Source organism: Carex rostrata, chromosome 31 (assembly GCF_964058835.1).
Source record: "Carex rostrata chromosome 31, lpCarRost1.2, whole genome shotgun sequence".
Classification (NCBI taxonomy): domain Eukaryota; kingdom Viridiplantae; phylum Streptophyta; class Magnoliopsida; order Poales; family Cyperaceae; genus Carex; species Carex rostrata.
In genome coordinates this window covers 674,188-688,961 of record NC_135948.1, presented here as the reverse complement: position 1 = coordinate 688,961, position 14,774 = coordinate 674,188, and the positions used below count along the sequence as shown (strand labels likewise).

Genomic DNA, 14,774 nt, shown 5'->3' with positions numbered 1-14,774 from the left:
CTAACGATGCGGGAAATTTGAGTTGAGTTGTTTGCTGTGTTGCCGTGCATTTGTTACTTTCAACAGTGTTCGGTGCTTGGGTTTATTTGGGCTGATAGAGTGTGGCCCATAGGCAGGAAGATAGCACCATTTAGAGAGAGAGGGCTTCATTCACTGGCACGCAATTCAGTCAATAGGCATGGTAGTTTAAAGTTTGGTACATACACAACACAGGTGATCTGAATTGATAAATGCTGCCGGTGCCGGGTGCCTCCACCCTGTCCCTGTCATCTTTTGATGCCAATAGAAAGAGAACAATAGAGAACCATTGCTCCATGCCTACATTATTAACAAATGGGGGATCATACACTTGTGATCTGATTATAAGTACAAACAGATTTATAAATTTAAAAGTGCATAACACATTTACGCCCATCATCCATCATACCATAGATTCGGTATGTCATCAAGTGTGATATTCGAGTTCTCACTCTTATTCTCGGTTGATAATCCGATCATTTTAGATTCTCAGTGGATATAATTTATCTTTGGTACTCCCAACAAATAAAAGAGAATTTCATGTATATAAGAAATTGGAATTTTCAATTTTGGTCCACAAAGTCACAATTTATTTGTGTCATATCAGCAAATTTCAAAAAAATAATAATAATAATAATTAATGCCGAAAGTGTTACATAGTCTCGACCTTTTAAAAAAGGGAAATTTGGTTATTTACCATTCCAAAACCTTCAAATTTGAAAAATACCATTCCGAAATTTGAAATTGTAATAATGTCACTCTAAACTTCATTAATTTTTTAATTTTTTCACTCCAAATAATTAATGACTAAAATATCCTCCCTTCTTCTTCTCTTCTTCTTCTCCTGCCTTATCTTCTTCTTTATATTCTCCTCCCATAACCATGGTTATGTCGAAAATGATAAAAATAAAGCTCTCAAATTATAAAGCCGAAAATTAAAAAAGAAGTTTCCCTTTGATTTGTTAGCAACACCCTTGTATTGTTTTCTTTCTTGGAGTTATATCGGTGGATACATAAAATGTATGGTGCTAGTCCATCATGAAAATGGAGTGGTATTGATTGAACAATCTGACAGAGACTTGTTTCATTTTTTATCTTTCAATTTTTAGTTGGACGTCACATACTTCAGGGATCCATCTTAGCTTTCTGAAAATTGTTAATTGCCAATTATATGTTAATACAGTCCTTAACTAATTCCTGTTTAATTTTGGAGTCCAGTGGATAAAAAACATTTGATTTTGTTAAAATAAAATTTTGTTTATTCTTTTCTTTCAAGTCGTAATTTGCATATAATTAGAAGCTTATTTTTCAAACTATGTTGTTTCAGAGTAATTCCTGTGTAACATCTATGTTAGTTTCTGAGCATGCTAGAAATGTCAATTCATTTTCCGAAGATTAAGGCCAGTCTGATTTAAGGAGGCATGCGGCCAGGTAACTTTAATCTATTAAAAAAAGCAAATTTCATGACAATCAGCATAGTCTGAAACTCTGAATTATTTTTCCCATTTTCAACATGGTTATAGTCATGAAAAGAGAATATAAAGAAGAAGAGAAGAAAATTGAAGAGTATTTTAGTTATTAATTATTTAGAGTGGAAAAATTAAAAATTAATGAAATTTAAAATGACATTATTACAATTTTATATTTCAGGATGGCATATTTCAAATTTGAAGGTTTTGAAGTGGCAAATAACCAATTTTTCCTTTAAAAAATCATGACCAGTACAACTTTTATTAGCTAATTTTTGGAGCATTTTCAGTTATGTTGCAATTGTATCAGTAATTTTTTTTATTCAGAATGTTTCCACAAATTTTGCTGACTGGACATAGAGATAGGACAACAAAAGAAAAAAAAAACTGAAATTCAAACTAATAATATTCCAATTGTTAACATTGCATCGTTGCATCAACGGGCCAGGTTGCACACAATCTCGCCAGTATCATTTTTAATCAGGAGAAGAAAAAAAATCACTTTTCTAAATGCTATGATTTGAGTTAGAGGTGAAAACGGAGTGGATAGTGGTGAAACCATATTCATATTTTTTTTTATTTTTTTTGGATCTGGATACGAAGACGGATACAGATCAGATCGGATATTAATTAAAATAATATAAAAAATATTGAAGTTCATATTATTTATCTAATTATAATTATGAATAGCATAATTTTCTCATAACATATATTAAAATATATGATATATATTTACTATTCGAATACGGATAATAGGAACATAAAATTATATCAGTATCCATATCCACACGGATATTTGGATATCGAATATTCACATCTAACTTTCCAGATACAGATCAAATACGGATCCGATATTATCCATACCATTTTCACCCCTATTTGAGATGCAATTATTATAATTAATAACACTGTGTAGATGGCAGCATGATCAACATTTAGAGAAAAATTCAAAGCCACTGGCATTTTCTCATAATTATTATGCCTTAAATTTATTTGATATCTTTATTTCCTTCAATGTCCATTATAAATTCCCAATGTTGGAAATTATAAACGTGGTCCTTGCATATAATCATCACACATTGTTACAGTTATATAAGTAGCTGGGAGAGGGCTTCACCGGCACGCAATCCTGTCGACAAACGCAACTTTCGATAGTCCTCGTGCTTAAAAGTTTGGTACAAATGAGGGTGATCTGAATCAATGAAAGCTGCCGGTGCCTCCACCTTGTCATCTTTTGGGGCCAATAGAAAGAGAGCGATAGAGAACCGTGGTGTTGCGGCTTTGCATTGCACCCTGTGCTTCACATTGTGAAGTGCACCATTGCTCCATGCCTACATTATTCACAAATTCAACTGTGAGTTTTGCCCTCTTCTTGATGTAATATGCTATATTGATTCTCTACTGTTTATAAATGAGCGTCATTAACTCTTCATCAAGTTAGAAAGATGAATGGGAATAGTACATACAAATTGATAAAAGAGCCCCAACTCTTCAAATTAAACTTGTCCATCAATTCCTAATAGTACATACATAATATGACAGTGATGGATAACTAAGTACCTTAGCAACATCACCAAGATTGACAAGGAGAGTACCAGGTACCGGGTCAACTTCGACATAAGAACCTGAACCCGGATCCAGTATCTCTAGACCACCCACACACTCATCTTCTTGTAAAAGAGTGAGGAAACCAGAATCGGTATGGATCTGCACTCCATCAGAACCAACAGAGTCTTGCCTGAAATTGTACTTGTTAATTCTGAATTGACACGGCCATTCACTAAAGTTTTCATCTTTCAAGCCCATGCTCTCAGCCAATTTCGTTGCTATATCTACAATCACCTTGTGCAAACTTTCGGCATAGGCCTTGATTGTCACCCTTTCATGATCATTAAGAAAAATTAAAAAAGTTGAAGAATTTTCAACTATTAAAGTGTTAATTTAGTAAATTAGGCTAAAATTGAAAAAAAAAAAAAAAATTATTTACAGATAGTAGCTAAAATCATCTCAATTGCCAGTGATCAGGTATTATTCACTGGAAAACCTATCACAGAACATAAAATCTTTATCAGATAACGACAGTATCGATTATTCATAACAATTCTGAGCACAAGTTACCAGCTTTTTAATATTAATAAAAAAAAAATTGATGATAACCTGGCATGGCTTGGGGCATCAAGGAGAGAGCAAAAGGCATCCACGTCAGACAGAGAAGCGGCGTCATAAAGACCAAAGGACTCGTACAACGGGTTCTTGGGAGTAGGCGCCACGTAACCGCTTCCATGAATGACATCAGCATTTCGACGCTTGACATCATCGGGGAGGTCGAAGAGGACCTTGACAGCGGCCTTCATTTCGGACTGGAGACTTCCAGGGATGCTGTGGTTGATCACACGAAAGCAACCCCAGTAACGAGAAGCTTCTAGAAGGTCCTTCTGGTTTGGGTCTGAGAACTCCGCTAGATCTATCACTGCTAACTTTGCCATGAACTCTCCTCACTCTTTGTTCTTTCTCTCCGACAGTCCGACTCCGTTGCTCGCCTCGCAGGAAAGCTTGATCGCTTAAACTATGTTTATATTAGTTTTCACCCCTCTCCAGTCCTTAAAATGACTGGAGAGTTCCAGACTCAGATGACCGTCTGACTGGGATCAGAGGCACTTGATAGAAAGGTACTTGAGATCTCCATTTTGAGGAAAATTGGGTGGATCTCAGCTCTTCATTTTCGGCAGTAATGGTTAGCAATTTGTGCCCGTATTTCCCCAACTCAGTAGAGATGGACATATTTACCAATTTTTTTCTTTTTCTTTTTCTGGTAATACACTATATTTGTCGAAGTACACCATAGAAACGTATATTTTTTTAGTATTCTACTTACCTCTAACTTCCAGTTCAGGCACAAAAATTTGCAAATGAGGTTGAATAAATTGTTTTAAATAAGCAAATGAACAAGGACACGAATATTCACGTAAAATATGTTTTTAATTAAATTATTCATCCACAAAAAATATATTCCTCTGACAGGGTTGTCTTGCTCGTAATGCTTGAAATTTAAAATGCGATCTTTAAAATTTCCATCTAAAATTCTATTGCAAAAGGTGCCTTCTTTTCCATTTCAAAAAACCAAAATTCTATTTTGCAGGTAGCCATTTTAAACTTATTTTTCATTTCGCCAAATCAAAATTCCAGGCACAAAAATGAATAATATAAACTTAAGGGAGAATTTCATATGAATAATATAAACTTAAGGGAGAAGTTCATATATACCACTCAAAAATGATAAAATTACGTATTTATCATTTAAATTTCTATAATTACGTATTTACCATTTAAAAATCTAATAACTCACATATTTACTCAATATAACTTTAGTATATATCAAATATACTCAAAACTCAAATTAATTATGTTTAATATTCTTAAAATAATAATTAATCAATGATTAACTTAACTCTATCTTTTTCTCTTCTTACACCCTTTGAGTTCCCATCAGCTAAAAAACCCACACTATTTTTAACTGAGTCAGTAACAAAACGCATATTCTCAAACTACTTTGATAATAGGTTGTAATATAGCATTGACTTCAGTACAAGTTGTTTTGTTGAAAAAAGTGAAGTAGTTACATGTATATTTTACTAAAAACCAAACTAAGTAAATCGTACCTTTCGGTCCTTGCCATTTTATTAAAAATATAAATAAAGTAAAATATACATGTACCCAAAACAGCACACTTGATATCTCCTCGTGATTTTTCTAATGTCTTGTTTGAATGAAGAGTAGAGAAAGGGAGGGAAAGAAAACACATGAAAACTTTTCGTTGAATCGTGTTTGGTTAATAAAATTATATTGGATGTGAAAGATCATTGTATTATTGTAATTAATAGAATTCGTTTCTCTCTTAATTTGAGGTGTAATAGATGAAAAGAACTTTTGATGTAAACATCGTTAGAAAAAATAACACAAATGCTCATTATATGACACGTTGTGACTTGATGTGGCAAATACGCCGTAATTTAATCACGTGACATAATGTGATTAATTTTTTTTTCACGTAACATGATGCGAACAAAAGTGGCAGATGGTCTAACTGTTATAGTCAGGTATTGCACTGGATATGAATTCGGGAATTTTTTTCATAAACCATAATTAATAAAACGAATTTTATGGAACCAATATGATTGATTTTTTTTTTCAAAAACCATAAGGACCGTATGGTCCCTACGGTCTCCAAAATTGTATTTTTTTGAGACCGTATGGACCATACGGTCTTACCTTTTCTTTTCTTTTTTAAAAAAAGAAAACAGAATTTGTTTAAATTTTTTAAAAAAAATTATTTTTTGTATTAAAATATTATAAATATTGAATATATTTCTTTGAAAATAGATGAAATATAATATAATTTGATTTATTAGAAAGACTGCAACAAATAACCCGGATCAATATTTTTCAGATCAGATTTTTCGCAGCTGTAAGAAAAATTAATATATTTTTTTGTGTTATTGAAAAAAAAATGCTTAGATTATGAGTTATTGATCCTGGTTCAAAAGTCACTTCTAGATAATTCAGAAAATATTGTGATCCTTCTATGACATTTAATTTATAAAAAGTTGTATCTGTTTTGAGAATTATTTTTGAATAACAATCATTAAATAACTTAAAGTTTTTGTTTTTTTTCAAAAATAGATACAACTTTTCATAAATTAAATGTACTAAAAGGATCACAATATTTTCTAAATTACCTAGAAGTGACTTTTGAACCGGGATCAATAACTCAGAATCTAAGCATTTTTATTTTTTTTTCCAATAACACGTAAAGAAATATATTAATTTTTCTTACAGCCACGAAAAATCCGACCTGAAAAATATTGATCCGGGTTATTTGTTGCAGTCTTTCTAATAAATCAAATTATATTATATTTCATCTATTTTCAAATAAATATATTCAATATTTCTAATATTTTAATAAAAAAAATAAAAAAATTTAAAAAATTCTTTTTTTTAAAAAAAAAGTAAGACCGTATGGTCCATACGGTCTCAAAAAATGCAATTTTGAAGACCGATCCTTGTGGTTTTTGATAAAAAAAAAAACCAATTATATTGGTTCCGTAAAATTCGTTTTATTAATTATGGTTTATGAAAAAAAAATCGTGAATTCGGGGCGTGTGATGCCAACGATTGGTTGACTGGCAGTTTTGGCTTTAATACAGCAGACGAACAAATGTAGCGCTGTTCTAATTCTATAGTCGGTACGCTGCACGAAGTGAAAAGTGCTCTGTTAAAATCTTTACCCTCTGGTCCGGGCCGCAGGGCTTTGGGGTCAAAACCCAATCAGCGATTCTATAATCTAGAACACCAACCATGTCTTCTTTCCTTGCAAAGAGAATCGTCTCCTCCTATTCCTATCTCTTCTTCTCTTCTCCACTCCAAAACCACCACCTAGCGCTTCTGCCGCCTCTCCTCCGCCTGTCCCTTTCAACCCAAACCCAGCAACAGAAGGAGACACCTTTCCTTGCACAGTACCTCATCTCCTCCTCAGGCATCTCTCCGGATCGAGCGCTCAAGATCTCCGCTGAGAAGAAGCTCGCTGAAATTGAATCCTCATCTGGGCCTGACTTGGTCTTGCAATTCCTTAAAGAAATTGGCCTGTCAGATGACATGATCAAGTCTGCCATCTCATTAAATCCACGTCTTCTACCTCTCAATGTCGAAGAAACCCTCAAACCCAATTTGCATCAACTGATGACTGCCGGTTTCACTGGTGAAATTCTTGTTAAGCTGATTCGGCACAGCCCATCTGTCCTCGAAATGAAACCCCCCCATTGCAAGTCTGCAGTTTTGGAGAGATTTCATGGGCAACAATGTTGCATTTTTTAAGCTTATTCAAAAAAAATGGGCTCCTGGTCACACGTGACATCGACAAGAATATTACTCCAAGATTGAATCTGTTAAAAGAGTATGGATTTTCAGATAAAGGGATCGTGAAGCTACTCACTAAGGGCGGTTCCAGATTTATGCTCCTCCAGAGTCTTGATAATTTTAGCCGGAAACTCAAACAAAATGAGGAACTAGGGTTTTCGCGAGGATCTAATATGTTTTTACATGGTCTACTAGTGATTGGTAATTACAAAAAAGAGACGATAGAAAAGAAGTTGGAGTATTTCCAAAAGATGTATGGCTGGTCAAAGGAAGAGGTTTGGGTTGCTTTCAACAAATTCCCAAATATCCTGGCAAAATCTGAGAAGACGGTGAAGGCAACCATGGATTTCCTTTTAAAAAATGTTGGATTAGAGCCAAGGAGCATAGCTATGCGGCCTATATTTTTCTCATATAGCCTTGAGAAAAGACTGGTTCCGAGGCAACATGTGTTGAACATCTTGAAAGAACATGGGCTGAATAAAAACCCCAAGCTCTTTACTGCCTGTGTGATGTCTGAAAAGACCTTCCATGAGAAGTTCATAGTGCCATATAAGAAGGATATGCCGGGCCTAGCTGAGACTTATGCAGCTGCTTGCTCTGGAAAGGTGCCACATTGACAATTCCTCCTTCTCGAGCGACATAGATCTATATGTTCAAAACTCAGGTGCTCTTTTTTGAGGAAAGTTTTACTGATGTGGAAAGTTTATTAAATTTCTGTTATTGGTTAGAAGATGTGAGTTGTGTTTTAGGTGATTGTCTGATTTTGAATTAATGGTTCTTTAATTCAATCTTGAACCCATAAACAGAAAATTAGTTTCTTTTACCATAAAGTTCTGAATTGTGCTCTGATTTGGATGCAATATATATTGGATATGTATTTCAGCTTGGTGTCAAAGCTGGATTGGGTTTGACTTCAACTTGATGACTTGTAGATTGACCTGGTTGATATATTTAGAATATAAACCAACAGAGCTGCAGAAATTATGGGTAGGAATGCATTGAAATTTTTCGTTGAAGTTGAATATCAGAGTAAATTGCTGAGAGTTTCTCTTGTTTTATGAGTTTCCTTTTCCTAATAATTATTATTGTGCAGCTAAAATTGTAGTTGTAATTCGAGAGTTTTAATGAAACATAGGTAAAGGTTGGTCCTAATTAGCTGGTTCATGTTTTTAAGCCAGTGAAAGTTCATAGTGTGTATACTATATTAGCTGGGTGGGGACGGTGGCTGTAAGTAAATTGGAGAAAAGAGAAAAACCTCTTTACCTGACCTAGGCAGAGAGTATCAGAGATATTCTTGTACAGCTCCTCAACCTTGTCAGTTTTCATTGTGCTTGACTAGTTGATAAAAGTTTCAGAGGTTTGTTACCAGTTAATTAATTTAGTTATACTCTCTTTGGTGACCGGGTAGCTATTCCAGTCAATGCACAAATCTAATTTATTAACTGACAGCAACCATGAATTAGGCGCGAATTCTTACTGTTTAAAGGTTAAAAAAGTTCCATTTGTTCACCGCCTAAGTTTTGTATAGATACAACGAAAGAATTTAATTAATAGTAAAATGACCTCTGCGCGAGAGCTAACAATATAAAGATTTTGCCTTAAAAATACACATCAACATTTGCAGTCCTATTCACATGAATTTAAACAACACACCAAAATCTCAATGATTCTACAATGGAATATCTTTTTTTTTATTTTTATTTTTATTTTAACCAACAATAGTATCTCGCTTTTACTCTTGAGAATGCATTTTCAATTGACACCTTCAACACAAGAATAAAAACGATCCCCAGGGCCTACTGGTACGCTTACCAGGTCGAGGTGCATGCATCAAGGATTCAAGATACTATTGAATTTGAGCTAATAATTCTCATCTAATAGTGAAAGCATGACATGATATAGGGCTCCCAAAGTATGTGAATAAAAATTGAGGTTCTTCAAAGCTGAGTTCTTGTTATCCTCACTAGCAGCCCAACTAATTGGAGTTCAGAGTTTATTTCGACTTTAAAACTTAGCAAATCACAACAAAGGAGTAAACCAGCGACAACCGACTAAAATAGGCAGTTTCAGCTTCTGGTGTAGAACACCTTTTTGGAATTTCCATTCTAGTCCATAAATTTTGCTTTATATTATAAAGTTTTCTTAACTATTTTTGCTAAGAAATCTATGGACGGGTCACAATTTTGGCTGAACTCAGAAAATTTCATTACTGTTCAGTACCTGACGGTTGTCGCTGGTTTACTCCATAAATATTTAGTCTTGGTGATATAAACAGTTAAGATAGACATTGAAGCTGGCTACTTACCAAGGATTGTTGTTCTTATTATATCAGGCATAATTCTAATTTGTGTAGGTTGATGAAACTTTTTTTGGCAAGTACGAATTCACCATGCAGACAATTAATCAAGATATGTTAAATGAAAAAATTTCCAGTAGTTTACTTTGTTTATATCCACTGTGCTTAGATTTTGATTAATTATTTAGTAGACGCTATTTTGTGCAAATTTTGCAGTTATTTAAGCGGGGCAACAATCCTACGTACCAGTCAGTACTAAAACAGTCATATATCAGCAGAAGTGGGAAGACATTAGCGGTACAAGCCAGATATTATCTTTAGCGGTACAACCCAGATATTACAAAGATAAATTCGATGAGGTGTGTAGCATCATTTTGAGATTGAATTTAAAGAGTAGAAACATGGAAAACAAATAGAGAGAATTAAGATTGAAATGGAAGGCAAGCAAACGAACAACCAGGAGTTATGGAAATCAATGTTAAATTATGAATTGGATAGCTATTTGGTATAATGGACTTATGACTACACGAGCAAACAAGAGACATATGATGTATTTTCACTTTTCAGAGGTGCTAATATGAATCTTGAATAAAAACATTTGAGACATGAAAATTTCTCCACCCGTGAGTTGTTTAGTGCAACAACAACAGTCAGAATACTGAATTTTTTTCAAATAATAAATATCATTCCAAAATTAGAAAATGCATCTCCAATGGCAATTACTGGGTATCACCTACTCAATTGGACTCGATCGAAAAAAAAAAAAAAAAAAAACTAACCTTCTCAGGATTCATCTAAAATCAGAGAGCAACATAGTTACATCAACCAACTTCCAAGATAAACTAACTCTACCATCTCATAAAATATTTTAAGTTAGAATTGCACAATAACAACAACTAGCCCCTCATCAAGCCGCATATTGCAATAGCATCTCAACTTGCCTTGTCTGAAACTCCATTTTCCACAGGTTTCTCAATATAATCATGCCCGTGATATTCTACCTCGACCATTGGTCTTGGGATTGGCCTGCCACCAAAATCCGCTGGAAAGAACTCAAAATCAGGGCCGAAATTAAATGTCACCTCGCAATTTGGCTGTTTTGGAAGAGTGTAAACTGAAGCGGCCGGGTAGTACCGACCTCCAAACAGTTCTGTGAATGCAACCCCCTGACAGATACCGTTCTTGAAAAATAATATCTCGCTTTCTGCATTGTTATAAACAACTCATAACGAAACCAGTGTTGTACTTGGGACCAATAATCTGGTACAGAACCATTCCAAACAGCTACTTTTCAGGACCTTATTTTGGTACAGATTTTGTCATGAGTGTCATACGGAAAACCTAGGTTTTGTCTGTGTGTAAAACAGATTAGGTAAAACTTTAACCGTCTATACCTAAACCATTATCGCAAATAATAGTTTAGGTAGAATGATTATCTATTAGCCAGTCTGGGTCATGTTCCTTTTGTCAATTGTACATTTCATATCGAGCATTTTGAAACATTACAAGAAAAATTAAGTTGACAAAGGTACCAGTCATAACTGGTACAGCACAACTCACCAGGTACAATCTGAGGGGGTTCCTCCTTCCCGTCGACAGGGTAGAAGTACCTCTGCCCCTTGAGACAAACCAAATATGGCTTTTTTGGTGCATATTTTTCCCCTTCTGGTAGATTAATATAAAATCCAATCACATCTCCTTCTTTATATCCTTCTTCAGCATATTTCTCTCTTAATGCCTTGTGCAACTTACTTCCATCTATGTCTCTGAATCCATAACTAAAGGAATCGTACCCAACCGGGGCCTGTAGGTCCCCCTTGTCAGTGGACCAACCGAGCCGGGTGTGACCCGTTTCACCTAGATGCTTCACCTTGATCTCAAAGTACCATGCTCCTTGCATTACCCCACGGGTGGCCCGTACCATGCGATACCTGAGATGTTAACCCTGATTCAGTTCCGAACAGTTCATGAAATATATAATTGTAAAGTTTTTCTAAGTTACCTTTTTCTTTAATTTGGCTTGAACCGTTTTGATACTTTTAGGAAATTCAGGCCAATTGAGGCATGAGTGCAGAACTAGACTTACCGGGAAAAACTGCGGTGAACTAAAATCACATTCCACAAGGCCTCATCTTACATACTGAATTCAATTGGCTAAAATTGAGACCCTTCTATGGACAACACCGCTATTGTAATGTAGAGGAGGTATAGTTATATTTTTGAGAAAATTTGCAATTATAACACTTGAGTTTTAAAATTACCCTTTTGTGCAACCAGCTGTCAGTCTCCCCTCACTAAGCTCGACCCTCTCAGATTTTGAGACACGAGACAAGCAAATAATTGAATCTGGTGAATCATCAGACTGATCCGGCAACCGAGGCACAGGCGTCATGAGCACATTGTCCTCTGGGGCTGTCGAAACCGGCGCTGATTGGCCCAGCGCCGACTTAGATTTCTTCTTCCACTTTCGCGAGGTCGGTTTGGTCCACACATTGTTGTTCTTGTTGTTCTTCTTCTTCGGCTTCTTGGTTGGTGGGAGGAGGAGAGAAGCGGGGGATGGGGTGAAGGAAGAGAGAATTTTCTCTTTGGAGGGGTCGAGGTCTAGGTCGGCGTCAACATCACCATCCACATCCATGTCAGCATCACCGTCGGCATCGACTTCAACGTCAGCTTCAGCATCAACATCGGCGTCGGCGTCGGCGTCGGCGTCGGCGTCGTCGAATGCGTCGGGGTCAGCGTCTAGGTCTTGGTCAGGGTCGGAGGAGGAGGAGGAAGGGGAGGGGGAAAGAGGTTGGGTTTCAGTAGGTGGCGATTCGGGAGAGATGGCGACGGAGGGAGGGGGAGAGAAGGCGGCGGCTAAAGCGGCGGCGAGGGGAGGTGGAGGAGGGATTAAGGCGGGAAGATTGTTTGGCTCCATTGATGAGCGACTCCAGAGAGAGTCCGACTGCTCTCTGCGTCTTTGATTGATTTGGGTTTTCGTTTTCGGGGAGGGAAATGGAGAGGATAGTCCCAATCCCAAACTCGAAGATTCAATCCTCTGTGGCGTAAAATCAGATTATTATAGTATTGCGAATCACTGGTTAAAATGATTTGGATTTTTCGCGGATGCCTCCAGTAACATGCTAGACGCTGTACGCGTCCGTCTGGCTCAGAGAATCTAGGTACAAAATAGAAGCCCACATTTTATTTTACTTTCTTTTTTGGTGGTTAATTCAAGCGAGTTGCTCTAGTAACTAGTAACTAGTATATTAAATAAAGAGAAATTTAAAATTTATTATATTTTAATCAATTTGAAAATCGATTATTTTGTTTGTTATATATAAATATAGAATACATGTATATTTTTTTTTATATTCAAACTTAAAATCTATTATAGTTTCATCTAAATTTAACTATTTTATTAATATACCCATCAATTGATTTAATCACTTAAAAATACTATCCAATAATGATACAAATTAATTATGTCAGTATTTTTAATTAACCATCTATTGATTTACATTTAAATATACTATATAATAATAAAAACTAGATTGACAGTTTCATCCCTTATTGAAAATACTTGGGTAAAATGTGATTAAAATTCAAGCAGGTTGCATTGAATATGATTATCATATTTTTAAGGTTTTTTGTCTGCTTCACATTTACTTGGGTAAAATGTTTCGTATTTGTTTCGAGCAAGAATGGGGTCAAATTAATAAAATAAAACAAGCATGAAGAAAACACATATTGAGGTATTATGAAGAATTTAAGAGAGGTAATTTAGTAATTGCATTCAAGCAGGATTTTAATGACAAATTTTTATTTGTCATAAAGGTCGAATTTGTTATAAATAAATTTAAATTATGGATGTTAATTTGAAACTCTTCACTAATTATATCAAAACTTCTCATTAATGAAGTATGTTTCATCTCTTCACATTTATCAATGAAATTAAATTAGATGGCTTGTTATTTACATTTTCTACCTATAAATAGAGGATTGTAAGCTTGTATTATGTATACACAAAATATATATATATATATGAATAAAAGATAGTCATTTTTATACATTCTCAATATCTTGTTTACTTTTTTTCAATTTACAACACATTATCAGCACAGCTTGCTCAAAAGAAATTGCAAAGTTATTTGATAAGTAATTTGTATGATTGATTATTATGTCCAATGCCAAGTGTTTTATGACTGTATTCTCGATAAATATAGCAATTATTCATCCATCATTGATGTGTATATTGCAATCTCTATAGTTATGAACCTGCACAATATCTCAAGACAAGAAAACTGTAAAATTCAACAAATATATGTTTTGCAAATCTAGTCAAACAGACAAGTAGATTATGGCACAATTAAACAATCTCTCTCTTTTGACTATTTGCAAAACATATATATCAAGTGAGTGCATAAATTAGTTATTCCCACAAAATTCAGAATTTTTAGAATTTAGAAAAAAAATTTCTCCTTTTTTCTTGTGTTGTGTGTGTGCTGTTATAGAATACCAATATAACATAAACTTATAATATCTCTCCTCCTTTTTGAAAATTATCAAAATGGGCAAAATATCATATAATTATGCTCAAATGAAGAGAGAGCCCCCCTCCCCCCCCCCCCCTTAATTTTATAAAATTGTAAATTAAGGCATAAAAATAACATAAAGAAAATAAGAGATTACAATTAAAGCACGCATATTTGCACTAAATTAAAATTTTGAATTATATAAAGTGCAAAATATATAAATTTGACTCTTGTAGTCATGAAATTGTTGAAATTATTATGTTTAATTCTAAATATTTATTATTTCATATTATTTGATCATAACACCATGTACTATTTCGGTCTTTAAAATAGTTTCTTCGTGATTTTTGATATAGGGGTGTATATTTTTTATACAAGTTTGGGTGATTGAGATTTTAGCTTATTAAATATTTGAGTTTGTTCTCCTTTTATATTTTGGCTTTTCACGTTAGTGGAGTCAAATGAGGTGTAACCCTTCTTGTCTCTAGGTACTCGGGTTTAGTACTCAATTTTATCACATGGTCGGAAATTTGAATCTATCTTAATGACACTCTTAGATTCATT

At 34.5% G+C, this 14,774-nt stretch overlaps 3 protein-coding genes across 3 annotated transcripts; 1 reads left to right on the top strand and 2 right to left on the bottom strand.

The window, feature by feature from the left end:
- Window positions 1-2,368: 2,368 nt before the first annotated feature.
- LOC144547645 (2-oxoglutarate-dependent dioxygenase DAO-like) lies at window positions 2,369-4,126 on the bottom strand. The gene is made up of 3 exons (XM_078296335.1): window positions 3,645-4,126; window positions 3,048-3,366; window positions 2,369-2,818 (listed from the first exon to the last, which is right to left on the bottom strand). The coding sequence occupies exons 1-3, from the start codon at window positions 3,971-3,973 to the stop codon at window positions 2,576-2,578; spliced, it is 891 nt and encodes a 296-aa protein (XP_078152461.1). The 5' UTR covers window positions 3,974-4,126; the 3' UTR covers window positions 2,369-2,575.
- Window positions 4,127-6,842: 2,716 nt separating this feature from the next.
- LOC144547174 (transcription termination factor MTERF15, mitochondrial-like) lies at window positions 6,843-8,017 on the top strand. Its single transcript, XM_078295765.1, has 2 exons — window positions 6,843-7,344; window positions 7,452-8,017. The coding sequence occupies exons 1-2, from the start codon at window positions 6,843-6,845 to the stop codon at window positions 8,015-8,017; spliced, it is 1,068 nt and encodes a 355-aa protein (XP_078151891.1).
- Window positions 8,018-10,349: 2,332 nt separating this feature from the next.
- On the bottom strand, window positions 10,350-12,747 carry TRO (histone H3K4 methyltransferase TRAUCO). Its single transcript, XM_078296234.1, has 3 exons — window positions 11,958-12,747; window positions 11,257-11,627; window positions 10,350-10,900 (listed from the first exon to the last, which is right to left on the bottom strand). Exons 1-3 carry the CDS (start codon window positions 12,611-12,613, stop codon window positions 10,629-10,631), a joined length of 1,299 nt encoding a protein of 432 aa, XP_078152360.1. The 5' UTR covers window positions 12,614-12,747; the 3' UTR covers window positions 10,350-10,628.
- Window positions 12,748-14,774: the final 2,027 nt, after the last annotated feature.